The 25,235-nt window shown below is 56.9% G+C and overlaps 9 protein-coding genes across 13 annotated transcripts; all 9 read right to left on the bottom strand.

The window, feature by feature from the left end:
• Positions 1-657: 657 nt before the first annotated feature.
• Positions 658-7,481, bottom strand: ABB37_04693 (hypothetical protein; the record flags this gene model as incomplete). The annotated part of the gene is made up of 1 exon (XM_015802466.1): positions 658-7,481. Exon 1 carries the CDS (start codon positions 4,408-4,410, stop codon positions 658-660), a length of 3,753 nt encoding a protein of 1,250 aa, XP_015658910.1. The 5' UTR covers positions 4,411-7,481.
• Positions 7,482-8,797: 1,316 nt separating this feature from the next.
• On the bottom strand, positions 8,798-11,175 carry ABB37_04692 (hypothetical protein; the record flags this gene model as incomplete). The annotated part of the gene is made up of 1 exon (XM_015802465.1): positions 8,798-11,175. The coding sequence occupies exon 1, from the start codon at positions 10,685-10,687 to the stop codon at positions 8,798-8,800; it is 1,890 nt and encodes a 629-aa protein (XP_015658909.1). The 5' UTR covers positions 10,688-11,175.
• Positions 11,176-12,071: 896 nt separating this feature from the next.
• Positions 12,072-13,328, bottom strand: ABB37_04691 (hypothetical protein; the record flags this gene model as incomplete). Of its 2 annotated transcripts, none has more annotated exons than XM_015802463.1 (1): positions 12,072-13,328. In XM_015802463.1, exon 1 carries the CDS (start codon positions 13,158-13,160, stop codon positions 12,072-12,074), a length of 1,089 nt encoding a protein of 362 aa, XP_015658907.1. In that variant the 5' UTR covers positions 13,161-13,328. The 2 variants fall into 2 exon arrangements, with proteins under 2 accessions (XP_015658907.1, XP_015658908.1); XM_015802464.1 differs by having other exon boundaries at positions 12,072-13,250.
• Positions 13,329-13,943: 615 nt separating this feature from the next.
• ABB37_04690 (putative ribosomal protein L1a) lies at positions 13,944-15,065 on the bottom strand (the record flags this gene model as incomplete). The annotated part of the gene is made up of 1 exon (XM_015802462.1): positions 13,944-15,065. One exon carries the CDS (start codon positions 15,063-15,065, stop codon positions 13,944-13,946), a length of 1,122 nt encoding a protein of 373 aa, XP_015658906.1.
• A 704-nt stretch (positions 15,066-15,769) lies between these two features.
• ABB37_04689 (putative ribosomal protein L1a) lies at positions 15,770-16,891 on the bottom strand (the record flags this gene model as incomplete). The annotated part of the gene is made up of 1 exon (XM_015802461.1): positions 15,770-16,891. The coding sequence occupies one exon, from the start codon at positions 16,889-16,891 to the stop codon at positions 15,770-15,772; it is 1,122 nt and encodes a 373-aa protein (XP_015658905.1).
• A 704-nt stretch (positions 16,892-17,595) lies between these two features.
• On the bottom strand, positions 17,596-18,740 carry ABB37_04688 (putative ribosomal protein L1a; the record flags this gene model as incomplete). Of its 2 annotated transcripts, none has more annotated exons than XM_015802459.1 (1): positions 17,596-18,740. In XM_015802459.1, the coding sequence occupies exon 1, from the start codon at positions 18,715-18,717 to the stop codon at positions 17,596-17,598; it is 1,122 nt and encodes a 373-aa protein (XP_015658903.1). In that variant the 5' UTR covers positions 18,718-18,740. The 2 variants fall into 2 exon arrangements, with proteins under 2 accessions (XP_015658903.1, XP_015658904.1); XM_015802460.1 differs by having other exon boundaries at positions 17,596-18,735.
• Positions 18,741-19,515: 775 nt separating this feature from the next.
• On the bottom strand, positions 19,516-20,660 carry ABB37_04687 (putative ribosomal protein L1a; the record flags this gene model as incomplete). 2 transcript variants are annotated; one of them, XM_015802457.1, is made up of 1 exon in its annotated part: positions 19,516-20,660. In XM_015802457.1, exon 1 carries the CDS (start codon positions 20,635-20,637, stop codon positions 19,516-19,518), a length of 1,122 nt encoding a protein of 373 aa, XP_015658901.1. In that variant the 5' UTR covers positions 20,638-20,660. The 2 variants fall into 2 exon arrangements, with proteins under 2 accessions (XP_015658901.1, XP_015658902.1); XM_015802458.1 differs by having other exon boundaries at positions 19,516-20,655.
• Positions 20,661-21,435: 775 nt separating this feature from the next.
• On the bottom strand, positions 21,436-22,580 carry ABB37_04686 (putative ribosomal protein L1a; the record flags this gene model as incomplete). 2 transcript variants are annotated; one of them, XM_015802455.1, is made up of 1 exon in its annotated part: positions 21,436-22,580. In XM_015802455.1, exon 1 carries the CDS (start codon positions 22,555-22,557, stop codon positions 21,436-21,438), a length of 1,122 nt encoding a protein of 373 aa, XP_015658899.1. In that variant the 5' UTR covers positions 22,558-22,580. The 2 variants fall into 2 exon arrangements, with proteins under 2 accessions (XP_015658899.1, XP_015658900.1); XM_015802456.1 differs by having other exon boundaries at positions 21,436-22,575.
• Positions 22,581-23,355: 775 nt separating this feature from the next.
• Positions 23,356-24,500, bottom strand: ABB37_04685 (putative ribosomal protein L1a; the record flags this gene model as incomplete). The annotated part of the gene is made up of 1 exon (XM_015802454.1): positions 23,356-24,500. Exon 1 carries the CDS (start codon positions 24,475-24,477, stop codon positions 23,356-23,358), a length of 1,122 nt encoding a protein of 373 aa, XP_015658898.1. The 5' UTR covers positions 24,478-24,500.
• Between the last annotated feature and the right edge of the window lie 735 nt (positions 24,501-25,235).

The following is a 25,235-nucleotide window of genomic DNA, read 5'->3' as shown; positions in this document are numbered from 1 at the left end:
CACACACACACACACACACACACACACACGGGTGAAAGAAACAAAGAGAAAACTTCCTATTCTTTTCACTTCATTCCAAGTAAAACAAAAATAGATATATACTCGTAAAAAATATATAGACCCACATCAATTTGTAAATATAGAAAAGAGGGTATATATCTGAGAGGGAGACGCACGCACGTTTGTGCTTTAATTCTTAACAGCTACCAAGAAATAAGAAACCACTGAATGCGCTGAACTTTCTCTGTGACCAACTCCAACGCACAGTTTATCTTTAGAAACACAGAAGAAAATGAAAAGACGATGGAATACATATGAATGAATAGAAGAAGAAAGCAGGGGTCCACTCCCCTTCAAAACAGCAAGACATCAAACACTTGAAAGCAAAAATCCCACAAACAACGGAGGAAGAAAAGGGCTTTTTTTTTTTCTTTCCTAAAAAGCCTTCATTGCACACCCAAGTTTTCTTTTTATACGGGCACAACTACATGATACTCCGTTTAACCTCCCTTGCCGTGCAAGAGGGAAGGGCTGTAGAGCTACACGTGGTTGTCGCTCTGACCAGGGGGACGAGGGGACCAAAGAACCATCAAATATATATATGGAAGAGAGCAAGCGCTCTGTAAAAAAAAGGGGAGGAAAAACAAGACGCACGCGCTAGCAGCCCTTGGCCATCTTCATCCAGATGCGGCAGTGGAAGATGTGGTTCAAGTACGTGGCCAGCTCCAGGAATCGCACCGCAGACGAGGTTTGGTAGTACACATACAGCTTCTGCCCATCCGCCTGGAATTCCACCGCGACAAAATTCATGCACTCAATGCGACAGGAGTGGAACAGGTGCGGCTGCGTTGCCAGGTAGCGCACAAAGTCCAGTGTGGCGTCTTCCAACGGCCGCTGCGCCTCGTTTCGCAGATGCCGCTCCTCCGCGGTGAGAGGGCGATGGATCGACTCCGTCAGGGCTTGCGACAACTCCGGCGAGAGGTCGGCCAGGCGCCGTTCCAGCGGACTCAACCCGTCGTACTCCGCCTTGGTCATCACGAGCACGACCACACCGGTGTCCACGCCCATGTCACCGTCCACCACCACCTCCGTGCCGCAGTCGTACCGGCAGGCGGCCACGGCGCAGCTGCTGCGGTAGCGATGACGCAGCACGTAGACGTGGGTTACCTCTTCCTCCGTCAGCATCCCCCACTTCAGCTGCTGATGCTGCTGCTGCTGCGAGCGATACGACCGGCCACCGCTTTCCTCCTCCCCAGCCGCGCCGTTGCGGCTGTTGCTGCTGCTGAAGCGGCGGGCCACATTGCGTGCTGTCACGCGGGAGGAGCTGTTGCTCTCCGTCCCGAGCTTGTGCTGGCGTGCTTCGAGAACGTCGCGGAAGCAGCCGCTCGCGTCGAGGGTGCGCCAGAGCTGCACCAGCAACCGCGTATCGACGTCCGCCGTGCAGGTCGCCTTCTTATGGCCCCAGTTGTGGGAGAGCAATGAGGACGCAGGCGTTGCAACGGCGGCGGCGGCAGCCGGCAGGCCCTGCAGCAGCCGCGCACGCAACGTCCAGGACGTGAATCGAGACTCACCAGAGCTGGCAGAGAGCGCGTCAGGGCCAAAGGACGCATAAGGGCCCATCTGCCTCAGCACGGGTTCCGTTGAGGACGCAGGGCTGACACGATGATTGCTAGCATTTCTGCTGTCGCTGTTGCTGCTGTCATCGGTCGTGCTGCCTGTGTGGCTGTTAGTAGCCATGGCGGTGGCCAATGCACGTGGCACAGCGCCGCCTTCGTTCACATCGCGGTGCAGATGGTGTTTGGAACGCGGAGACGGCACCAACGGACTACTGCGGGCACCGACAGCGTCCTTCAGCGGCCGTGCGGTGCAAAGCAGAGGAGAAGAAGTGGCCACCGTGACGCTCTCCTGAGGGCCCGACGTGGTCACGGTCAAGTGGTCAGTCGAACTGCTCCTCTTTGAAAGCGTGTTGTCGTTGACAGAGGCGTCTGCCTGTGTCTTCGTTGACGCCGTGACGGTGGTGGACACAGAGGGGCGAGTGGAGACGAGCTGAGAGACCACCTTCGCCAGCATGCCGACGGCGCCGTCTGCCGAGGCTGACAGTTCGCCGTCCTTGCCGCCCACAAAGTGTCGCACGCACACCTTCTTGATGGGCATGCGGCGCACACTGGGCTGCGTGCTGGTCTCATCCGCACTGCCATCGCGGCTGTCCTGCGTGTGCTGCGACACGTTCGGCGACGCCGGCGGCTGCGTGAGCGTTGTGCTCTCACTGCTCGGCAGCGTCGACTCATCTGGGGTTGGCCGCTTCCGTCCCGCCGCGTCCACCAGCGGCTGCCGGCAGCTGCGTGAAAGCGTGTCAGGGCTCGCCGGTCTCGATCGCGACGACGGAGGAGTGTTACGGCATCTCTCGCTGCTCCTCTCCCGCTGCACCACCTCATCGTTCTCACCGTCCTCCGTCCTTTGTACGTCGTCCTCCGTGCTGGTGGGGCTGCTGGGGTGCGCCAACACGCGGCGGCTGTACGGGTCGTGGCGCCACTTCACTCCACGCAGCGACAGCACCCGCTCTAGCACCGCCCGGGTAGCGCCATCCGCGTCGCCCTCCGTCGGGGGCTCCTGCGATAAGTTCATCCCCTCCAGCATCGAGTCCTCCAGACGGGCCGTGTCGGCGTCGTCGTAGCCGGGAAGGTGCGGGATGGGGGAGACGGGTATGTCCGTCGCGGTGCCCGCCGAATGCGCCGACTCATTCAACCGCCTCTGTGCCTCCGCGTCGCTCTGCCTACGCGCCACCGCCAGCAGCGTCGGCTTTCCGCTTGCAGGAGCACTCACGGCGGTGTTGGTGCTGCCTCGCTCGACGCTCGTGGGCATGGTGGAGGGGGAGGAAACCGAGGTGGCCGGTGAAGACCAAACTGACAGCGCTGACCGCGCCTGTCTTTGCTGCTGCTGCTGCTGCTCCTCGTGCGCCTTCGCGCGCAGCTTCGCCAGGCGGGTGTGCGCGTCCACCAGCAACGCCTTTTCTTCCGGAGAGTACACCTCCTCCTCCTCGTCCGCTCCGTCATTCTGCGTGGTGGCTCCCTCCGCAGAGGCAGGCGTGTTCGCAGCCGGCGCCTCAGGCGGCGTGGCCGACGGAAGGGCAGAAGAGAGCACCGCGCCACTTGGTGCGTCACGTCGACCGATGCCACTCACCATCATCGCCTGCCGCGGCGCTCCACTGCACAATCCTTGGTGGTTGCCGCCGCCGACGCTACGGCTGGGGCTTACGTTCGTGTCGGGGGTGTCGGCGACGAGAGCAGAGCGGGAGATCGCGATGGCCGCATCAGCACAGCTGATTCCTCGGTACACCGGTAAGCCGTAGGCGCGGCCGTCATAGGACACAAACTGCGGCGAACGGGCAGGGCGGCAGGTCGGCGACTGCGCAGGAGAAGCTTCAGCCGAGAGGCCAGCTGCACCGTAGTGCGACGGCGTGCGGTAGGCAAACGCGGATGCTTGCGGCGCCCGCTCCGAGCCCGGCATAGACGGCTGCGAGGAGAGAGATCCGCCGGCGCTGGATGATTTGCACTGCGGGCTGAGACGCGGCGGTACGGGCAGTTCCTGCGCATACCGACACGACGCCCCTGCCGCGGCAAAGTTCTCCTCGCAGCTCAGCGCGTCGTCCTCAACCGAGTTACACGGCACGGACGCGTTCGCTGGCGCAGGCGATGCGTAGCCATACAGGGGAGTGGTACCATAAACGCCAGATGCAACGGAGGGGACGGCCACACCGGCCCCAGTCGCGGCAGCCATGGAGGAGCCGTACAGGCCACGTGGCAGGTACCACTGCGGAAAGCGTGAGCCGCTGAAGCTCATACTGCTCATCAACGAAGGTGTATTGGTCCCCGCAGAGGCCGCAACACCACCGCCGCCGCCACAGGCGGAAGAGAAGGCGGGATCTGTGCTGTTGTAGCAGTACGGACCCGACGCGGGTTGCATCGCAGCGTACGCGGCAAAGCTGGTGGGGCCGGGGCTGCCATGGCCGTACAACTCCGCTGCCGCACACGGCGCCGGCGACTCCAAATAAAAGGGCTGAGGGGAGTAGTAGTAGAAGTCGCTCGCAGGGGAGGTCATGGAAATGTACTCTTGCAGTTCGTTCGAGGGGAACGACGCGATGCGACTGGCTCCCGGGGGCCCGGCGCTCACACAAGCCATCGTAGCCGCAGTAGTAGTGTTCTTGTTACTGTAGTTGAAAAAGCTGGTGGCGCTGCTGTGGCTGACGTAGCAGCCGCCGCGGCCGCCGGCGTGGCTGTACCGCAGGGGGCTTGAAGTGTTGATTGCATCGTTGTTGCTACTTGCTGGCGGTTCGTTCACGTTGACGAGCGGGTAGGTGGCGTGGGCAGGTGCTGGCGGCTTGCCGGCTGCTGTGGCTGCCATGGGTGGCATTTTCGAGTTTCCGGCTGTATCTGCGTACGGGGCGCGCGCAATATACGGCATCATGCAAGAACAAGCAAACAAGCAAACAAGGTAAAAAAAAAAGAAAGCAAAGAAAAGAGAGAAAAGGAATAGTGAAGCGGGGCGTGTAAAGAGAGATTGGAGGTGCCGCAACAAAGCGCACGCTGCTCTCCCAAAAACGTTTAATGAAGGTCCGTGGACGAGAAAGGAAAGAAAAAAACCAACGAAGAGAAGAGCGCCTCTCTAAAGGAAGAGAAACGTGTCAAGTAGCCAACGAAAGGACGCTTCGTTTTTGCTGCGGCAACAACGAAACAGAAAATGGAGAGGGAAAAGGTGAAGAGGCTTAAAACAAAAAGGTTTTATAGGGAGAGGAAATGCAAACACACAGATGAGAATACTCTTTGAAGTTCCTGTTTGAGCTCTACCCTGTCAAGTTAAGCGCTACCAGCAACGCGCAACGGAGCAAACAAAGCAAGAAGAAAAGAAAAAAAAAGTATGAGAGTGAGGAAGCGGAGCGAGTCAGCGGTACAGCAATAATATACCAGTGAGCAAAAGATCGCGTAGAATTTGGGAAGAGAAGTCACCAAAACAAGAAAAAGTATGTGAAGAGACGGTAAAGGAAAAGAAAAATCGAGAGGGGCAGTCAACAATCGCTGAATAGGAAAATGCCTCGACTGCGTGGGTCTTGAGTGATGGGCGAAGAGAATAGAAATTGGAGCGAGGAAAAGCCGGAAAGAAATTTAAAAAATAGTATTTGTGAAGACGTGAATGAAAAGAGAAACAATTTTTGTGACGAAGGAGAGAGAGGGGGGGGGAGAGAAATGCTGAAGGACGCCCACACTTCTTCAGCCGCGCCTCAAAGTGCGTGTAAGGCAGGAGAACACAAAATATATATACAACGGTGTTAGCGCTAAGACCTCTGTTATCTGTTACAACTGACGCTGAGGGAAGAAAGAAGAAAGGAGAGAAAAAGAAACGGTAAGAAAAAAAAATAATAGAGGGAATACGAGAGCAGGGAGTTTAATAGGAATGGGCGTGTGTTAATTATACAACCTTGTCGTATTTAAAAAAAAAAGAGAAGAAGAAAGCGGCACGAACACTTTTTTGTTGTTGTGTAGAAAATACGGAGAGAGAGGGAAAGGGGGGGGGGGCGTTGTGAAGTCACCTTAGCACACAGAAAGGAAAACAAAGCAAACTGGTGTATTTTGAAGGATCGCGATAACTGTAGAGGTACGTTATTCTTTTGCTTTTGTTCTTCTTTTTCCGCGGTTCTTCTTCTCTGAGAAAGGAAACTGTCTGATCACGTAGTCGTGTTGACTCTTGGTTCGTTTGTTCAGCAAGGAAATCGCCGCTCTTCGCAGAAAAGGGAAAACAAAAAGATAGTCTGCTTCGCTTTGGATTTCTTTCCTTTTCTTCGCCTGCTTGCGGGGATCTCGGTTTGGGGTCTTGCAATAATTGCTTTTCCTTTTCTTTCAAGGCGCGTGAGCTCTTGAAGAGTTCTGTTTTTGTTGCTGTTTTTCGCAGTGTGCAGAAAACAGAAGACAAAAAAAAGGTTCGAATTTTCTTTTTTGCTGTGTGCGCCGATCCTTTAATTGTAGAAAAACGCGGTGCCTTTGTTCGTTTGTCTGTCTCCCCAAATAGAAAGCTGTTATTCTGTTGTCCTGTGCGCTCTCGATTCGTGTATCAGCGTAACAGACACTGAGCTCGGCGTGATTGGAGCTGCTGTCGATGTAAGAGCCAACTGGACCTCGTGCCTCGAGAAAGGAAAAGTACGTTATGGAGAATAGAGGGTCGTAAAGAGCGCAGTTTTCTTTTTCTTTAGAGTTTCAAAATAAAGACCTTCTGGCTTTTTGTTTGTTTGTTTGATTGTGTGCTTGAAAGAACTCTGACGACAAACACAGTATATAATATATATTTATATATAATGCCAAAAAAAAAAAAAATAAAGCGGTTGCGTCAGCTCTCTTCTTGTTTACGTTTAACGCGGTCCGGAATGCTAAGCCAGAGGACGATTGTATACGTAGTGCCTACGGGATTCCCCACAGCTGCCGATTCTCGAATCTGGAGAAGAAAAGAAGAAAAAATAAATAAATAAATGAAAAGAATATATCTATGACCATGCAAGTTTATATCACGATAGAGAAGGAGAGAGAAAGAAAAGACAGTTGAAAATTGCTCAAAGGCAGAAGAATAACAAAATGAAAAATTCGATCGGACAGCAACTTATGGGGCGCTGCGTTACTCCTTTCTTCTTCTTTGTTTCGTCTATTCTGTGTATCTGTGAAAAGAATAGCGTGCGCTCAGCACATGCAACAAAGCAGAGCGGCGTCACAGAGCGTGCAAGAAGAAAGAAAAAAAAAGAAGGGCGAGACACCAAAAGTGCAGTCAGATGTGGTTATTGAGTTTCCCCCTCTTAAAAAAAAAAAAGCACACACAAAGAAAAAAAAAGGTTCACTGAACACGGATAGAAATAATTAGGTTGAGTTTCATCAAACCACGTCGGCTCTCTTCTCTGTTGAAGTTACGCCGGGTTTTTTTCTGTTATTTTAACTTTCCTTCTGCCTCGAGTGCTTTCCTTTCTGCTGTTTGAGCGGGAAGAAAAAAAAAAAGAAAACGGCTGTGAGGCGCAGCAAAGACAACGCTTCGTCTTCGGGGGTATTCCTCTCTTCTTCGTCACCGGCTACAGGCACAAGAGAGCCACACAAGACTAGAAAGAAAAACAAAAACAATCAGTTTGCTGTGTTTGCTCCTTTGTGGCTGTGGAAGCTCTGCTCGATCTACCAACGAAAAAGACCGCTTCCTTTTTTGTCGAAAAAAGCAAACAAACACAAGCGTTGGAGATGATGTGAAGAACGTTTGAAAGAAAAAACCGAGGGAAAAGGAAAGCAGTGGTGAAGCACAGGAAGCACTGTGTGCTACGTGTCCTTCTTTGGGTGGACTTCGAAGCCTTCACTCTACCTTTTCGTTCCGCGCTGATTGGTGTGCGCGTTCCAAAAACAGGAGATGCAAAAGCGGACGAGGCGGGTTTTAGTTTATCTTTATTTCCCTTTTTTTAAGAGGCTGTTGTGGCAGTGGTGTTAGGTTGGTCGACGCGGCACGAGTTAAATAACGTCAAATAAAAAATAGGAGACGGGGGGGATGTGTTTTATGTTAACCAAAGGAAAAGAAAAAGGAGTAGTAAAGAGCAGAGAGGCAGATGAGATGTGATAAACTGAGGTATTCGCCTTTTTTCCTTTACGATCGTAACGGCAGCACAGCCTTCGTGCTCTGCGGTGGATTGAAAAAGGAAGTCACGACACCAGAACCATGGCAAAGATGACGTTCGTCGAAGCGTTGGGCGTTGCACACATCAGAGACGGAAGACAAAGGGAAAAACAAACACATTCCGCACCGTGTCAGCCGCTTGTCTCGACACGCAGCGCAAAGTGTTGTCGGACGATTTAAAAGATGCCGCCACCCATCGAAGCGTCGACGTGGGTGCACAAAAACGATGACCTGTTGAGATCATAACCACAATAGAGGCACACACTACCGCCTTGCACTGTTGTTCCTAATTCTTCTTCATTTTGACATACACGGCACATGTGTCAGTGACCGAAACGCAGCGATGGAGGAATTCCATTCATTTTTCTCCTTTTCGCTGTGTTGTTTCGCAGGGAGCCTTCACCTCCCGTCGCATTCGGAGGTCAATACAACTTCCTAGAGGAAGATAAATACGTACAAGACACACGGGAAACACGAAGAAAGAAAAAGCCGTTAGACAACAGCCAAAGAGAAGCCAAACCAAACACAGCTGAGGCGAACGCGACCGTCAAAACAATGCAAAGAAAAAAAAAGGGAGGAAGGACGGGAATCGACCAAGAAAAGCATCACCGCTTTACACGGCCCCTGCGAACGACGTCTAACGAGAGAGCGCCGCTGTAAAGGCGCGACGGTGGAAAAAAATCTCCCTACTGTGTCAGAACCTGTGCGGCCGCCTCAACAACACCAACCAAGCTTGTGTGTCTGCGTGTGCCCCGCGGCGACACTCATCCGCATCTTACGCTTATTCTTTCTTCCCGTCACAACCATAAAAGCCAAAACTACTCCCGACTGAAAAGGGTAAGAGAATACACCTTCAACAGCAACTATATATATATATATATATAGATAGATAGATAGATAGATAGATAGATAGATAGATAGACTTGCACTTCACGCAGCTGCCACCTCTCTTCATCCTCCATTAAAAAAAAACTCTTCCAAGATGCAGAAACATCAGCCAAGGGGTGCTGCGCTGATCCATCACCTCGTTTGTTGAGAACGCATAACCCTCTGAAATGGAGCAAACAAAAGGGGTATCGCGGCAACCCATTTCTGCGTTATTTCTCCCTCGCTCTTAAAACTCCATCCGTGGAACTTGAAAGGCAGGTCCTGCGTCGTCGTCCGTTGCGGCGGTAGCGGTGGCGCCTACCCCCTCCCTCTCCCGCTTCGCCCCTGCGGGAGATACGCCAGCATCCACTATATCCGCCGCAGCAGCAGCAGCAGGCGCCGTGCCACCCTGCACCGGCGCGTCCGCAAACATGACGACGTACCGCGACAGGGTGCTGCTATCCGCGCTGTTTGTCTTCTGGTAAATGTCGCGGTGTCCAATGCGGTCGTACGCCACGTATCGGCCGTCGTAGTTCGTGCCAAGCGGCTGCGCCGCCTCCGCCACTGTCTGCTCGAGGCGCAACAGGTAACTCGCCGTGTTGAGAGGCTCCTTCTGGAGGGACTGGTAGGCGTTCTCCTCCGACACGCCGTAGCACAAGGTCGAGCCGGGCTGTACGCTGCTGAAGTCGCCCTCCTCTGCAACCAACAAGTTGCAGTCACCCACCAACATGTGTGGACGGCGCAGCGCAGACTTTGGCAGCACGGCATCCGGCAGTATAACGTGGTGCAGTGAAGCATCGCGCTCGGCGAGGAAATCTAACGCCTCTGCGTCCTGCAGCCGCAGCACCGTCGGCCCCATCTCCGCTGCCCGCTGATACCCGCTCGGGTACACCGGCAACACCTCCACCGGGTAGATGGCGCTCTTCTGGCGGTCGGCGCTGGTGCGGACTAGCTTGCCGTCCAGCTCGATGTTCGTGTACACGTTGCCGCTGTATAGCTCATCGAGCTCCTTATCGTGAAATTGCAGGTTCTCACGGCGCTGCTCGACGCCACCTGCGAGTGAAGCGGCGTAGTCGCGGACGGCCTCCGCGTACTCCTTCAGAAGCGGGAACCAACTCGCCGCGTACTGCGGCAGCTTCAGCGACTCCCGATCCAGACGCATCTGCGCCACCGCCGCTTCCGGGGCGCGGGTGTCGTCGAAGGTGGAGGAGAAGCGGCACAGCGCGTACCACACCTTATGCTGCTGCTCCCTTCTCGTGCCCTGGAAAAGACGACTCCACAGGGCACGCGTTAAGTGCAAGTGACGCGGGTTCGTGCGGTCCAGCCCCAACTTCGTATGCGCCACCTCCGCAATGAAGCGCGCAAATCCCGCGTCGACCTGACCCGCCTCCTGGAACGATGCCTGCACATCCAAGCGCCACTGCCGCAGCATGTCCGCCGTCGTCACCGCGGCGGTAACCGGCTTGCTCTCCTTTGGCTGGGTGCGTGCCACACGCGCCGCATGGCGGTCTTCCTGCGGAACGAGACCGATATCCGTGTAGAGGGGCCGCTGGACATGGGTCAGGGAAGGCAAATTGCGGATCTGGATCTCGTTCGGGTCCACGATGATGCGTGCAATTTCGGCGTCACCCGGTGCCAGCCGCCCTCGAAGCCCGTGCCGCGCTGCCGCCGCCGCTGCCACGTTGGTGGTGGGCGACGCCTCCGTTGCTGCGGTTGTTGTCGCCGCAGCCTCCGTCCGCTTCTTCTTTAGCAAGTTGCGCTGCATCGCCAGCCGCGCCTCCTCGATGGCAGTTGGGTTCAGTGGGTAGTAAGCGAGTGGGATGCTGTCCAGCACGCCCATCTGCATCGCATCCAGCTCCGACTGCATGACGCCCAGCGGCGCCGGCGAGTCAACCAGGCGTCGGTACTCGTCCGGGTAGTAGAGCATCGGGGATGCGGGAACCTCGGGGTAGGGCACCGACCAGCTGGTGTGGTAGTAGAAGGCGTTGTGGCACATGCGCAGGGCATCACCGAAGGTGGAATTCGCGTTTAAGATGCCAGAGCTGCCGCGGCTGCCTTGAATGGGGGGAACAGCCACGCCGTTCGGACGCTGAGTGTGGCCATCCTCTTCCTCAATGCTAATAGGGTTGAAGTCCATGGCAGAAAGTGAAGAGGCAGCACGCCGCAACGATGTGCAGGGGTGAAGGCAGCAAACAAACGAACAATAAAAATAACGACGTGAGAAGCGGTGCTCAGAAAAAGAAAGCAAAGGAGACCAGGTACAACTACACCAACCCAAAGGAGGAGCAGAGTAGAAAACTAATCTCTTTTGTTTATTTGAACGGCCTCGTACGACTAACGCCGCTCTGCAACGTTCAACAAGCGCGGTGGGTCTCGCTGCAGCGAGAGTACTTAATTACTTATGAGCTCCAGTTTGTGGGTGTGTGTGTGTGTTACCGATGTCAAGCGGGAATTAAATGCTGCTTCTCTTCCTTGTACTGGCCTACAAGAGAGAAGAGAGATGCCCAAAGAGCGTGTGTTCTGCGCCGCCCAAATAGAAACGCTTTTCCGCGATCTTCTCCTGCGCCTTGATCGGGGTGTAACCTCGTGTGCGATTTCAATTGAACTCTCGTGGTCCACTAGGCTGAGAGGTCGCACCAGCAAAATAACAAAAAAAGAACAAAAGAGTGGAAGCGAAACAGAAAAGGGGAAAAAAAAGGGTGAAGGCGACGAAAGGAAGTCGTAGCGAGAGAACAACCCGTACACGAATGGGAGTCATAGAAGCGTTAAATGCGGCGGACAACAGTGCTGTTGTGTTTACTGGCGTAGATGAGCGAGCGGATGCACGTTACGAAGGTACTGCTCCGTTTACAATCCCAAGAAAAGTCATCTCGTTGGGTAGAATAGCGGATGCTGCCGGGTTTCGGCACACATCCGTGAGCAGTTGAGTGCTCTCTGATAAACATAGAAAAAAAGATACTGGGAGTATGCGCCATTGAAAAGGGATATGTACATCACAACAAGCCGGTGCAAACGAATAACGCGCGGTGGGAGGGTGAAAAAAGTGAAGCCGCGCAGAACACTGCGTTGCTCTGAGTGCGACGAGGACTTCAACTCCAGAAGAATAAATCTTCAGTAGTACTGGAGAATAGAACCTTCACGAAGAAAAACACATGGAGGCGAATACATTAACGGCTTTTTTCCACTTCTATAAATTTGTTTTCTTAGCGTCCTTTCTTTTCTTTTGATGAAACCCAGCTTCGCGTTTCAGCTTGTTCTTATTGAGGGGCCTTGTCTTTTCATTTTTCCCCGCCGTGCCACTTCAACCGAACTTCCTGTTTTGGTCGAATAACTGCACTATACATCATACAAGCACGCGTGTGGCACGGCGCTATAACTGCAGCAGCACACAGCACACGTCTTTTTCGGTAGGCCCTCCGTAAAAGAACAGAAAAAATCAATAACAATACGTGAAAGAAAAGAGCACTCTAACGTGTTTCGGGCTAGATATCAAGCAGAAAAGGAAAAGGAAACTATTGCGTTTACTTGCGAGAGTTCAAACTCCTTCCCCGACTGCGAGATCGATCGCGGACGGGGGCGGAAGGCGCTAAGCTCATCTTCTTGATGGTGTTGCTGCCCCGCTTCTTCTTCTTCTCGCCGTCCTTCGCGCCACCGCCAAGGCCTGCCATGATCTCATTCAGCTTTGCCTGAAAAAGCCGAATCACCTCCGCCTTGGCTGGCTCCGCGTCCGCGTCCGCCGAGACAAAGTCTAGCCACGCAATCCGATCCCGCACCACCGTCGTCCCGTTGTGAAACGGACAATTCTGCACGAGCAGCACATCCGACAACTCCGCAAGCTTTGCCGTGAGGGGCACCATGGCTGCCCGCACCGAGAGGTACAGCGGGGCGACGTGCTCGGCGTCCTCCATGTTCACGTTGTGGCCCATCTCTACGAAGCGCAGCCCCATCGCCTCGTTGTTGTTGAGGATCGCCCAATGAAGGTGGGAGCGGCCGTTCTTGTCCGAGTAGTCAAGCCGCAGCGCATTCTGGTTCGGGACGTTGTCTAACATCATCTCCAGCGCCTCCGGCCAGTTGAACTCCATCGCCCGCATGAGCGGCGTCTCATCGTTCTTGTCCTTCGCCGTCGGTGACGCCCCCAGCTGGACGAGTAGCTGCATCATCGGTAGGTAATCCGGCCCCAGCCCCACACACCAATGCAGCGCCGTCTGCCCCTTGCAGTGCTTCAGGTGGGTGCCGATTTCGTTCACCTCCCGCTCATCGCACTCGTTCAGCAGCGTCTCCGTCGACAGTCCCCGCACCTTCGCGCCCTCGACGAGCGCCTTCACCAGGTCCAGCTGATTGGAGAGGACGGCGAGGTGGATCGGCTTCTGCCCGTGCCAGGAGGAGTGCACCTCGGCCACACTCGCCAGGTATTGGGCGGTCTCGACACAGCCAAACTTACACGCCAGGTGCAGCGCCGTACAGCCGAAGCGGTTTTGGATGGTGGGGTTCACACCAAGGCCGATCAGGCGGCGCACCTCCTCCGTCTGATCCTTGCGGGCCGCGACGTGGATCTTTTCCATATTCTCATCCTCGGACTTAATCCGCGCCAGCTTTGGGAAATTAGACATGATCACGTACAGAAGAAGAAAAGTGATAACAATAACAATAATAACGAAGAATAATGTATGTATATATATATATATATATATATATCAGCTACCAGTTCGACGGTAGAGAAACAGAGCGGGAAATTCAACGCCGGTGCACACCAGCCAAAAAACAAGAACGGTAGCACTCCAATTCCCAGTGAAACGGAAGGGGTAAAAGAAAACACCAGCACAGAGGAAAGTAAAAGAAGAACACAAAAGGAAAGGAGGATGGAGACGTGTGAAGGAGAGAAAACGTGAGCGTTTCAGGTACGCGAGCGACACGCATTCCACGCTGCACGCGCAGGAGCAAGAACATCCAGTTGCATCAGAAAGCCTTAGACGTGAGAAAACGAGAGACCAGTGCGGCGGGCCAAAGAACAGAAATCAATACCCGTCGGACCGCAGCAACCTGCCCCGTGAACGCCTCCCACAGCCTTTCAAGGTGAGTGGCTTCCTGCCAGCAACCCTGACACATCCCTGTTGCACCTCGGAGCTATTTGCCGCCGCTTTTCCCCCTGGCTACATCTAACGCCTGCTGACGCTGTGGATGTCGATACCTCCTCAGCGAGAGCCTCTTATTGCGACTCATAATTTTGAGCTCTTGCTTTTGGATAAGTGAAATGAGAAATCATCACCTCGATCAGAAAAGAAACAGGTGGAGAAAAAGAAGGAATTAACAGACTACGGCACGCAGGCCGAGGAACTCACGCAGGCAGGCACGTCCACGTGCGGCTGCGAGGGAGGATGCACGACACCAGCGGCTCACTTCTTCGCCGGCTTCGTCGCGGCCTTCTTCGCCTTCGCAATGCGCGTCGCCTTCGCAGCGCGGCGGGCATCGCGGTTCTTCTTGTCGTGCAGGCCCTTCGCAGCAGCCGTCTCGCGCTTCACGTACGGGTTCAGGCGCAGGCGCAGGCGGCGGTTCTTGATCCCGTTCGTCGGCTTCTGGTAGCGGCTCGCCTTCTTCGGCTGCAGCTTCTTCGGCTTCAGCACGCGGCGCACCTCCTCCGACTGCATGATCCGCGTCACGTCCGTGTTCGTGATCATCGGCGCGGGCAGCGTGAAACCCTTCTTCACGGCGGACGCCTCGGTGAACGTGCCGAAGATCTTGTCCAGCTGCTCGAACGCGGACTTGGTCCAGATCACGAAGCGGCCAACGTGGCCACCGGGGGCGAGGTGCAGCAGGTTCAGCGCGCTCACGTTCGCCAGGTCCAGGCCGAAGATGTTGCGGAACGCACGGGTGCCCTTGTTGTCGGGCATCACCAGCATCGGGCCGCGGCGGGCCACGTAGCGGCGGTTGCGCATCTTGCCGCGGCCAGCGCGGATCTCGCGGGAGTCGTTCACGCGGTTCACGTCGTCGATGGCGGCGATCGCCTTCAGAAAGGCAACGGCCTCCTTCGTCTTCTCGTAGCCCTGGATCGAGTCCTCCACCACAAGCGGCACCTCCGGGATGTTCTCGATCTTGTGACCGCGCGACATCACCAGCGCAGGCACCGACGACGCGGCGAGCGCGGACACCACGGCGAAGCGCTTCTGGTGCAGGTTGATCTTGCGGTGCCAGCGGCGGAAGATCTTCGTCGGCGCAAACATGCGGCCACCACGGCACATGTTACCGAACGCACCAGCACCGGACGTGCTCGTGCCACCGCCGCTGATGCGCGGGATACGCGCAACGGCGCGGCCGGTACCCCACGAGTGCGCGGAGTGGTTCATGCCGGACAGCCGGTTCACCGCGTACGCCTGGCGGGAGTTCTTCGCCATGTTCGTGTGCACGAACTGCACGATGTCGCTGCGGATCGGCGCAGTGAACACCGCAGGCAGCGGGCACGTGCCGACCACGGAGTCGGACGACGCGGAGTAGACGCTCACGGACGGGCGGACAGACATTGTTAGCACTGCGAAAAGGAATAGAAAACTGATATGAGAGATTTTCAAGAATTGCAATTGTTTGCTTGTGTGAGTCAAACGGGTTGCACGCATCGTGTGCCAACATGGAAATCAAAGAGAACGTTTCACATAGAAAAGAGACCCAAAGAGGGAGACCGCAGCGATAATGGGAGAGATTGACGGAGCACGGCCCAACATACAACAGGCGGCGCAAGGCACATAGAAATCACCTGTCATACACCATAGCAAAGTTTTCCTTTGAGAGATCGATGCGTAGACAAAAGATGAGCTTCACAACGTTATTCTTTGCTCGCGCTCTCACCGCTGCCGGTGACAATACGGGGTTGCGCTCGGCACATCGACAACATCATCAGCGCCAACTGTGTCTTCGCCGCTCACACAAAGCAAAAACCACCAACGCGGTAGCGCTCATTGCGAAACATCGAGAAGCGCTGCGGCCAACCCTGAAGCCTCGCAGATCTCGAAACTGAACCACCACAGTTGCCTGGGGAACCTGTTCTTGCAAAATACTGGAAGGTGTATTTTTGTCAACATACTTGAAATGAGAAATCATCACCTCGATCAGAAAAGAAACAGGTGGAGAAAAAGAAGGAATTAACAGACTACGGCACGCAGGCCGAGGAACTCACGCAGGCAGGCACGTCCACGTGCGGCTGCGAGGGAGGATGCACGACACCAGCGGCTCACTTCTTCGCCGGCTTCGTCGCGGCCTTCTTCGCCTTCGCAATGCGCGTCGCCTTCGCAGCGCGGCGGGCATCGCGGTTCTTCTTGTCGTGCAGGCCCTTCGCAGCAGCCGTCTCGCGCTTCACGTACGGGTTCAGGCGCAGGCGCAGGCGGCGGTTCTTGATCCCGTTCGTCGGCTTCTGGTAGCGGCTCGCCTTCTTCGGCTGCAGCTTCTTCGGCTTCAGCACGCGGCGCACCTCCTCCGACTGCATGATCCGCGTCACGTCCGTGTTCGTGATCATCGGCGCGGGCAGCGTGAAACCCTTCTTCACGGCGGACGCCTCGGTGAACGTGCCGAAGATCTTGTCCAGCTGCTCGAACGCGGACTTGGTCCAGATCACGAAGCGGCCAACGTGGCCACCGGGGGCGAGGTGCAGCAGGTTCAGCGCGCTCACGTTCGCCAGGTCCAGGCCGAAGATGTTGCGGAACGCACGGGTGCCCTTGTTGTCGGGCATCACCAGCATCGGGCCGCGGCGGGCCACGTAGCGGCGGTTGCGCATCTTGCCGCGGCCAGCGCGGATCTCGCGGGAGTCGTTCACGCGGTTCACGTCGTCGATGGCGGCGATCGCCTTCAGAAAGGCAACGGCCTCCTTCGTCTTCTCGTAGCCCTGGATCGAGTCCTCCACCACAAGCGGCACCTCCGGGATGTTCTCGATCTTGTGACCGCGCGACATCACCAGCGCAGGCACCGACGACGCGGCGAGCGCGGACACCACGGCGAAGCGCTTCTGGTGCAGGTTGATCTTGCGGTGCCAGCGGCGGAAGATCTTCGTCGGCGCAAACATGCGGCCACCACGGCACATGTTACCGAACGCACCAGCACCGGACGTGCTCGTGCCACCGCCGCTGATGCGCGGGATACGCGCAACGGCGCGGCCGGTACCCCACGAGTGCGCGGAGTGGTTCATGCCGGACAGCCGGTTCACCGCGTACGCCTGGCGGGAGTTCTTCGCCATGTTCGTGTGCACGAACTGCACGATGTCGCTGCGGATCGGCGCAGTGAACACCGCAGGCAGCGGGCACGTGCCGACCACGGAGTCGGACGACGCGGAGTAGACGCTCACGGACGGGCGGACAGACATTGTTAGCACTGCGAAAAGGAATAGAAAACTGATATGAGAGATTTTCAAGAATTGCAATTGTTTGCTTGTGTGAGTCAAACGGGTTGCACGCATCGTGTGCCAACATGGAAATCAAAGAGAACGTTTCACATAGAAAAGAGACCCAAAGAGGGAGACCGCAGCGATAATGGGAGAGATTGACGGAGCACGGCCCAACATACAACAGGCGGCGCAAGGCACATAGAAATCACCTGTCATACACCATAGCAAAGTTTTCCTTTGAGAGATCGATGCGTAGACAAAAGATGAGCTTCACAACGTTATTCTTTGCTCGCGCTCTCACCGCTGCCGGTGACAATACGGGGTTGCGCTCGGCACATCGACAACATCATCAGCGCCAACTGTGTCTTCGCCGCTCACACAAAGCAAAAACCACCAACGCGGTAGCGCTCATTGCGAAACATCGAGAAGCGCTGCGGCCAACCCTGAAGCCTCGCAGATCTCGAAACTGAACCACCACAGTTGCCTGGGGAACCTGTTCTTGCAAAATACTGGAAGGTGTATTTTTGTCAACATACTTGAAATGAGAAATCATCACCTCGATCAGAAAAGAAACAGGTGGAGAAAAAGAAGGAATTAACAGACTACGGCACGCAGGCCGAGGAACTCACGCAGGCAGGCACGTCCACGTGCGGCTGCGAGGGAGGATGCACGACACCAGCGGCTCACTTCTTCGCCGGCTTCGTCGCGGCCTTCTTCGCCTTCGCAATGCGCGTCGCCTTCGCAGCGCGGCGGGCATCGCGGTTCTTCTTGTCGTGCAGGCCCTTCGCAGCAGCCGTCTCGCGCTTCACGTACGGGTTCAGGCGCAGGCGCAGGCGGCGGTTCTTGATCCCGTTCGTCGGCTTCTGGTAGCGGCTCGCCTTCTTCGGCTGCAGCTTCTTCGGCTTCAGCACGCGGCGCACCTCCTCCGACTGCATGATCCGCGTCACGTCCGTGTTCGTGATCATCGGCGCGGGCAGCGTGAAACCCTTCTTCACGGCGGACGCCTCGGTGAACGTGCCGAAGATCTTGTCCAGCTGCTCGAACGCGGACTTGGTCCAGATCACGAAGCGGCCAACGTGGCCACCGGGGGCGAGGTGCAGCAGGTTCAGCGCGCTCACGTTCGCCAGGTCCAGGCCGAAGATGTTGCGGAACGCACGGGTGCCCTTGTTGTCGGGCATCACCAGCATCGGGCCGCGGCGGGCCACGTAGCGGCGGTTGCGCATCTTGCCGCGGCCAGCGCGGATCTCGCGGGAGTCGTTCACGCGGTTCACGTCGTCGATGGCGGCGATCGCCTTCAGAAAGGCAACGGCCTCCTTCGTCTTCTCGTAGCCCTGGATCGAGTCCTCCACCACAAGCGGCACCTCCGGGATGTTCTCGATCTTGTGACCGCGCGACATCACCAGCGCAGGCACCGACGACGCGGCGAGCGCGGACACCACGGCGAAGCGCTTCTGGTGCAGGTTGATCTTGCGGTGCCAGCGGCGGAAGATCTTCGTCGGCGCAAACATGCGGCCACCACGGCACATGTTACCGAACGCACCAGCACCGGACGTGCTCGTGCCACCGCCGCTGATGCGCGGGATACGCGCAACGGCGCGGCCGGTACCCCACGAGTGCGCGGAGTGGTTCATGCCGGACAGCCGGTTCACCGCGTACGCCTGGCGGGAGTTCTTCGCCATGTTCGTGTGCACGAACTGCACGATGTCGCTGCGGATCGGCGCAGTGAACACCGCAGGCAGCGGGCACGTGCCGACCACGGAGTCGGACGACGCGGAGTAGACGCTCACGGACGGGCGGACAGACATTGTTGAAGGCTCGTAGCTGTTCTGTCGATGGGAGGGTACGAGGAAATGGAGTGCAAAAAATAGAGAGTGTGTGAAAAGAACGTGATGTTGACGATGGGAGTGCATGTTTAGCCCTGCAGTGTCCACGGCAGCTTTTTCGTCCTGTGAGCTCCAGTGAGCTGTAACAAGGAAGGAGTCCATTTTTATGGAGTCCTCGCGTCCGGCAGTCCGCAGAGGCAGTTGTACGCCGCTGTCCTTCCCCGTTCGCGTAATCAACCATCGGCCCATACATCGAGGACAAACGAAAAGGCTACAAAATCCAACTTTTTGTCGCCAAGCGGTGACCTCAGCTACGCGCCTCGCAAGCACGCTTCTCCTTCGACAGGACTTGGATCACTCGAATTCTCGCATCAGGACGCCGTTGTTGATCAACGTGTTCTTTTGTTGGTGGTGTTATTCTTCTGTGCGCCTGCACGCTTCTCAGCACCGCATGGGGTCGCCATAAAGTTATGGTACTCTTTTGGACACCGCCTGCATTCACTGTCGAACGTTATTTACGTATTTTTTTATGCACCACACAGTACCTTCTTTAACTAAAATACCTTCACGTCTTCCCTTCCATGTCTGGAGGGCTTCCATGAACATAATATATATATATATATGTACCTTTCTTATATCGAGGCCGCCGCTCCCCTTGTCCTGCCCCTACGCTGGTCCGTTTAGTTTTTTGGAGCCTCAGCACACGGCACCGTCACATCCAACGGGCCAACCGCGTTGGTGCTGGTCCGGCTGCGAGGGAGGATGCACGACACCAGCGGCTCACTTCTTCGCCGGCTTCGTCGCGGCCTTCTTCGCCTTCGCAATGCGCGTCGCCTTCGCAGCGCGGCGGGCATCGCGGTTCTTCTTGTCGTGCAGGCCCTTCGCAGCAGCCGTCTCGCGCTTCACGTACGGGTTCAGGCGCAGGCGCAGGCGGCGGTTCTTGATCCCGTTCGTCGGCTTCTGGTAGCGGCTCGCCTTCTTCGGCTGCAGCTTCTTCGGCTTCAGCACGCGGCGCACCTCCTCCGACTGCATGATCCGCGTCACGTCCGTGTTCGTGATCATCGGCGCGGGCAGCGTGAAACCCTTCTTCACGGCGGACGCCTCGGTGAACGTGCCGAAGATCTTGTCCAGCTGCTCGAACGCGGACTTGGTCCAGATCACGAAGCGGCCAACGTGGCCACCGGGGGCGAGGTGCAGCAGGTTCAGCGCGCTCACGTTCGCCAGGTCCAGGCCGAAGATGTTGCGGAACGCACGGGTGCCCTTGTTGTCGGGCATCACCAGCATCGGGCCGCGGCGGGCCACGTAGCGGCGGTTGCGCATCTTGCCGCGGCCAGCGCGGATCTCGCGGGAGTCGTTCACGCGGTTCACGTCGTCGATGGCGGCGATCGCCTTCAGAAAGGCAACGGCCTCCTTCGTCTTCTCGTAGCCCTGGATCGAGTCCTCCACCACAAGCGGCACCTCCGGGATGTTCTCGATCTTGTGACCGCGCGACATCACCAGCGCAGGCACCGACGACGCGGCGAGCGCGGACACCACGGCGAAGCGCTTCTGGTGCAGGTTGATCTTGCGGTGCCAGCGGCGGAAGATCTTCGTCGGCGCAAACATGCGGCCACCACGGCACATGTTACCGAACGCACCAGCACCGGACGTGCTCGTGCCACCGCCGCTGATGCGCGGGATACGCGCAACGGCGCGGCCGGTACCCCACGAGTGCGCGGAGTGGTTCATGCCGGACAGCCGGTTCACCGCGTACGCCTGGCGGGAGTTCTTCGCCATGTTCGTGTGCACGAACTGCACGATGTCGCTGCGGATCGGCGCAGTGAACACCGCAGGCAGCGGGCACGTGCCGACCACGGAGTCGGACGACGCGGAGTAGACGCTCACGGACGGGCGGACAGACATTGTTGAAGGCTCGTAGCTGTTCTGTCGATGGGAGGGTACGAGGAAATGGAGTGCAAAAAATAGAGAGTGTGTGAAAAGAACGTGATGTTGACGATGGGAGTGCATGTTTAGCCCTGCAGTGTCCACGGCAGCTTTTTCGTCCTGTGAGCTCCAGTGAGCTGTAACAAGGAAGGAGTCCATTTTTATGGAGTCCTCGCGTCCGGCAGTCCGCAGAGGCAGTTGTACGCCGCTGTCCTTCCCCGTTCGCGTAATCAACCATCGGCCCATACATCGAGGACAAACGAAAAGGCTACAAAATCCAACTTTTTGTCGCCAAGCGGTGACCTCAGCTACGCGCCTCGCAAGCACGCTTCTCCTTCGACAGGACTTGGATCACTCGAATTCTCGCATCAGGACGCCGTTGTTGATCAACGTGTTCTTTTGTTGGTGGTGTTATTCTTCTGTGCGCCTGCACGCTTCTCAGCACCGCATGGGGTCGCCATAAAGTTATGGTACTCTTTTGGACACCGCCTGCATTCACTGTCGAACGTTATTTACGTATTTTTTTATGCACCACACAGTACCTTCTTTAACTAAAATACCTTCACGTCTTCCCTTCCATGTCTGGAGGGCTTCCATGAACATAATATATATATATATATGTACCTTTCTTATATCGAGGCCGCCGCTCCCCTTGTCCTGCCCCTACGCTGGTCCGTTTAGTTTTTTGGAGCCTCAGCACACGGCACCGTCACATCCAACGGGCCAACCGCGTTGGTGCTGGTCCGGCTGCGAGGGAGGATGCACGACACCAGCGGCTCACTTCTTCGCCGGCTTCGTCGCGGCCTTCTTCGCCTTCGCAATGCGCGTCGCCTTCGCAGCGCGGCGGGCATCGCGGTTCTTCTTGTCGTGCAGGCCCTTCGCAGCAGCCGTCTCGCGCTTCACGTACGGGTTCAGGCGCAGGCGCAGGCGGCGGTTCTTGATCCCGTTCGTCGGCTTCTGGTAGCGGCTCGCCTTCTTCGGCTGCAGCTTCTTCGGCTTCAGCACGCGGCGCACCTCCTCCGACTGCATGATCCGCGTCACGTCCGTGTTCGTGATCATCGGCGCGGGCAGCGTGAAACCCTTCTTCACGGCGGACGCCTCGGTGAACGTGCCGAAGATCTTGTCCAGCTGCTCGAACGCGGACTTGGTCCAGATCACGAAGCGGCCAACGTGGCCACCGGGGGCGAGGTGCAGCAGGTTCAGCGCGCTCACGTTCGCCAGGTCCAGGCCGAAGATGTTGCGGAACGCACGGGTGCCCTTGTTGTCGGGCATCACCAGCATCGGGCCGCGGCGGGCCACGTAGCGGCGGTTGCGCATCTTGCCGCGGCCAGCGCGGATCTCGCGGGAGTCGTTCACGCGGTTCACGTCGTCGATGGCGGCGATCGCCTTCAGAAAGGCAACGGCCTCCTTCGTCTTCTCGTAGCCCTGGATCGAGTCCTCCACCACAAGCGGCACCTCCGGGATGTTCTCGATCTTGTGACCGCGCGACATCACCAGCGCAGGCACCGACGACGCGGCGAGCGCGGACACCACGGCGAAGCGCTTCTGGTGCAGGTTGATCTTGCGGTGCCAGCGGCGGAAGATCTTCGTCGGCGCAAACATGCGGCCACCACGGCACATGTTACCGAACGCACCAGCACCGGACGTGCTCGTGCCACCGCCGCTGATGCGCGGGATACGCGCAACGGCGCGGCCGGTACCCCACGAGTGCGCGGAGTGGTTCATGCCGGACAGCCGGTTCACCGCGTACGCCTGGCGGGAGTTCTTCGCCATGTTCGTGTGCACGAACTGCACGATGTCGCTGCGGATCGGCGCAGTGAACACCGCAGGCAGCGGGCACGTGCCGACCACGGAGTCGGACGACGCGGAGTAGACGCTCACGGACGGGCGGACAGACATTGTTGAAGGCTCGTAGCTGTTCTGTCGATGGGAGGGTACGAGGAAATGGAGTGCAAAAAATAGAGAGTGTGTGAAAAGAACGTGATGTTGACGATGGGAGTGCATGTTTAGCCCTGCAGTGTCCACGGCAGCTTTTTCGTCCTGTGAGCTCCAGTGAGCTGTAACAAGGAAGGAGTCCATTTTTATGGAGTCCTCGCGTCCGGCAGTCCGCAGAGGCAGTTGTACGCCGCTGTCCTTCCCCGTTCGCGTAATCAACCATCGGCCCATACATCGAGGACAAACGAAAAGGCTACAAAATCCAACTTTTTGTCGCCAAGCGGTGACCTCAGCTACGCGCCTCGCAAGCACGCTTCTCCTTCGACAGGACTTGGATCACTCGAATTCTCGCATCAGGACGCCGTTGTTGATCAACGTGTTCTTTTGTTGGTGGTGTTATTCTTCTGTGCGCCTGCACGCTTCTCAGCACCGCATGGGGTCGCCATAAAGTTATGGTACTCTTTTGGACACCGCCTGCATTCACTGTCGAACGTTATTTACGTATTTTTTTATGCACCACACAGTACCTTCTTTAACTAAAATACCTTCACGTCTTCCCTTCCATGTCTGGAGGGCTTCCATGAACATAATATATATATATATATGTACCTTTCTTATATCGAGGCCGCCGCTCCCCTTGTCCTGCCCCTACGCTGGTCCGTTTAGTTTTTTGGAGCCTCAGCACACGGCACCGTCACATCCAACGGGCCAACCGCGTTGGTGCTGGTCCGGCTGCGAGGGAGGATGCACGACACCAGCGGCTCACTTCTTCGCCGGCTTCGTCGCGGCCTTCTTCGCCTTCGCAATGCGCGTCGCCTTCGCAGCGCGGCGGGCATCGCGGTTCTTCTTGTCGTGCAGGCCCTTCGCAGCAGCCGTCTCGCGCTTCACGTACGGGTTCAGGCGCAGGCGCAGGCGGCGGTTCTTGATCCCGTTCGTCGGCTTCTGGTAGCGGCTCGCCTTCTTCGGCTGCAGCTTCTTCGGCTTCAGCACGCGGCGCACCTCCTCCGACTGCATGATCCGCGTCACGTCCGTGTTCGTGATCATCGGCGCGGGCAGCGTGAAACCCTTCTTCACGGCGGACGCCTCGGTGAACGTGCCGAAGATCTTGTCCAGCTGCTCGAACGCGGACTTGGTCCAGATCACGAAGCGGCCAACGTGGCCACCGGGGGCGAGGTGCAGCAGGTTCAGCGCGCTCACGTTCGCCAGGTCCAGGCCGAAGATGTTGCGGAACGCACGGGTGCCCTTGTTGTCGGGCATCACCAGCATCGGGCCGCGGCGGGCCACGTAGCGGCGGTTGCGCATCTTGCCGCGGCCAGCGCGGATCTCGCGGGAGTCGTTCACGCGGTTCACGTCGTCGATGGCGGCGATCGCCTTCAGAAAGGCAACGGCCTCCTTCGTCTTCTCGTAGCCCTGGATCGAGTCCTCCACCACAAGCGGCACCTCCGGGATGTTCTCGATCTTGTGACCGCGCGACATCACCAGCGCAGGCACCGACGACGCGGCGAGCGCGGACACCACGGCGAAGCGCTTCTGGTGCAGGTTGATCTTGCGGTGCCAGCGGCGGAAGATCTTCGTCGGCGCAAACATGCGGCCACCACGGCACATGTTACCGAACGCACCAGCACCGGACGTGCTCGTGCCACCGCCGCTGATGCGCGGGATACGCGCAACGGCGCGGCCGGTACCCCACGAGTGCGCGGAGTGGTTCATGCCGGACAGCCGGTTCACCGCGTACGCCTGGCGGGAGTTCTTCGCCATGTTCGTGTGCACGAACTGCACGATGTCGCTGCGGATCGGCGCAGTGAACACCGCAGGCAGCGGGCACGTGCCGACCACGGAGTCGGACGACGCGGAGTAGACGCTCACGGACGGGCGGACAGACATTGTTGAAGGCTCGTAGCTGTTCTGTCGATGGGAGGGTACGAGGAAATGGAGTGCAAAAAATAGAGAGTGTGTGTGAAAAGAATGTGGGGGAAAAGAGAGGCAAGTAATGAAAAGAGAAGGAGTGGAGTGGACTTGAGGAGCACACCGTTTGGAGTGGGCGCTGGTTTCTTCGCATACACCTTGTTGCAGTGCAGGAACGGAAAGAATAGCTCCATTTTGTCGGCGCTGAAAAGCTGCTAACCGTCGGGAGGTGTTCTCATGCTTCATAGTGCTAGTAGAAAGTGTGTTTTATATTCACAAAAGGAGGATTTCCTACCTAACATCATCGCTTTCACGCGTTTGTGTTTGGTTGTTGCTGCTGTTTGTTGTACTCGTTCGCCGCCTCGCTCTTCGACCACCAACGGCCGCTTCTCGGCCTTCTCGCGAGAAGGCGGAACAGGTGAAGCGCGGAGGTAGGAAATAGTTGTATCAACAAAGTATCAATCAATCGATGAAGCAACCACGCACGTTCGCTGCACCGTGCAGATGCATCGGCCCGTCACGACCACAGGCTGTAGTAGACACGAATGCTGTCCTAGAAAAAAAAAACGCCTTCTTCTTTGCTGTTGGCATTTAGTACCGGGGTGCCAGCAAAGGCGGCCGGGAGTGCGCCGCTTCCGCTGGTTCTCTGTCAGCACTGCCCCCATGACCAAAAAAAAAAGAATGAGCAAGGCACAGTAGCTCTAAAGGTCGCCCCCCCCCCCCACCTGCACGAATGA

The sequence above is a fragment of the Leptomonas pyrrhocoris genome (assembly GCF_001293395.1).
Source record: "Leptomonas pyrrhocoris isolate H10 chromosome Unknown, whole genome shotgun sequence".
NCBI classification, from domain to species: domain Eukaryota; phylum Euglenozoa; class Kinetoplastea; order Trypanosomatida; family Trypanosomatidae; genus Leptomonas; species Leptomonas pyrrhocoris.
This window is presented reverse-complemented; position numbering and strand designations above follow the sequence as displayed.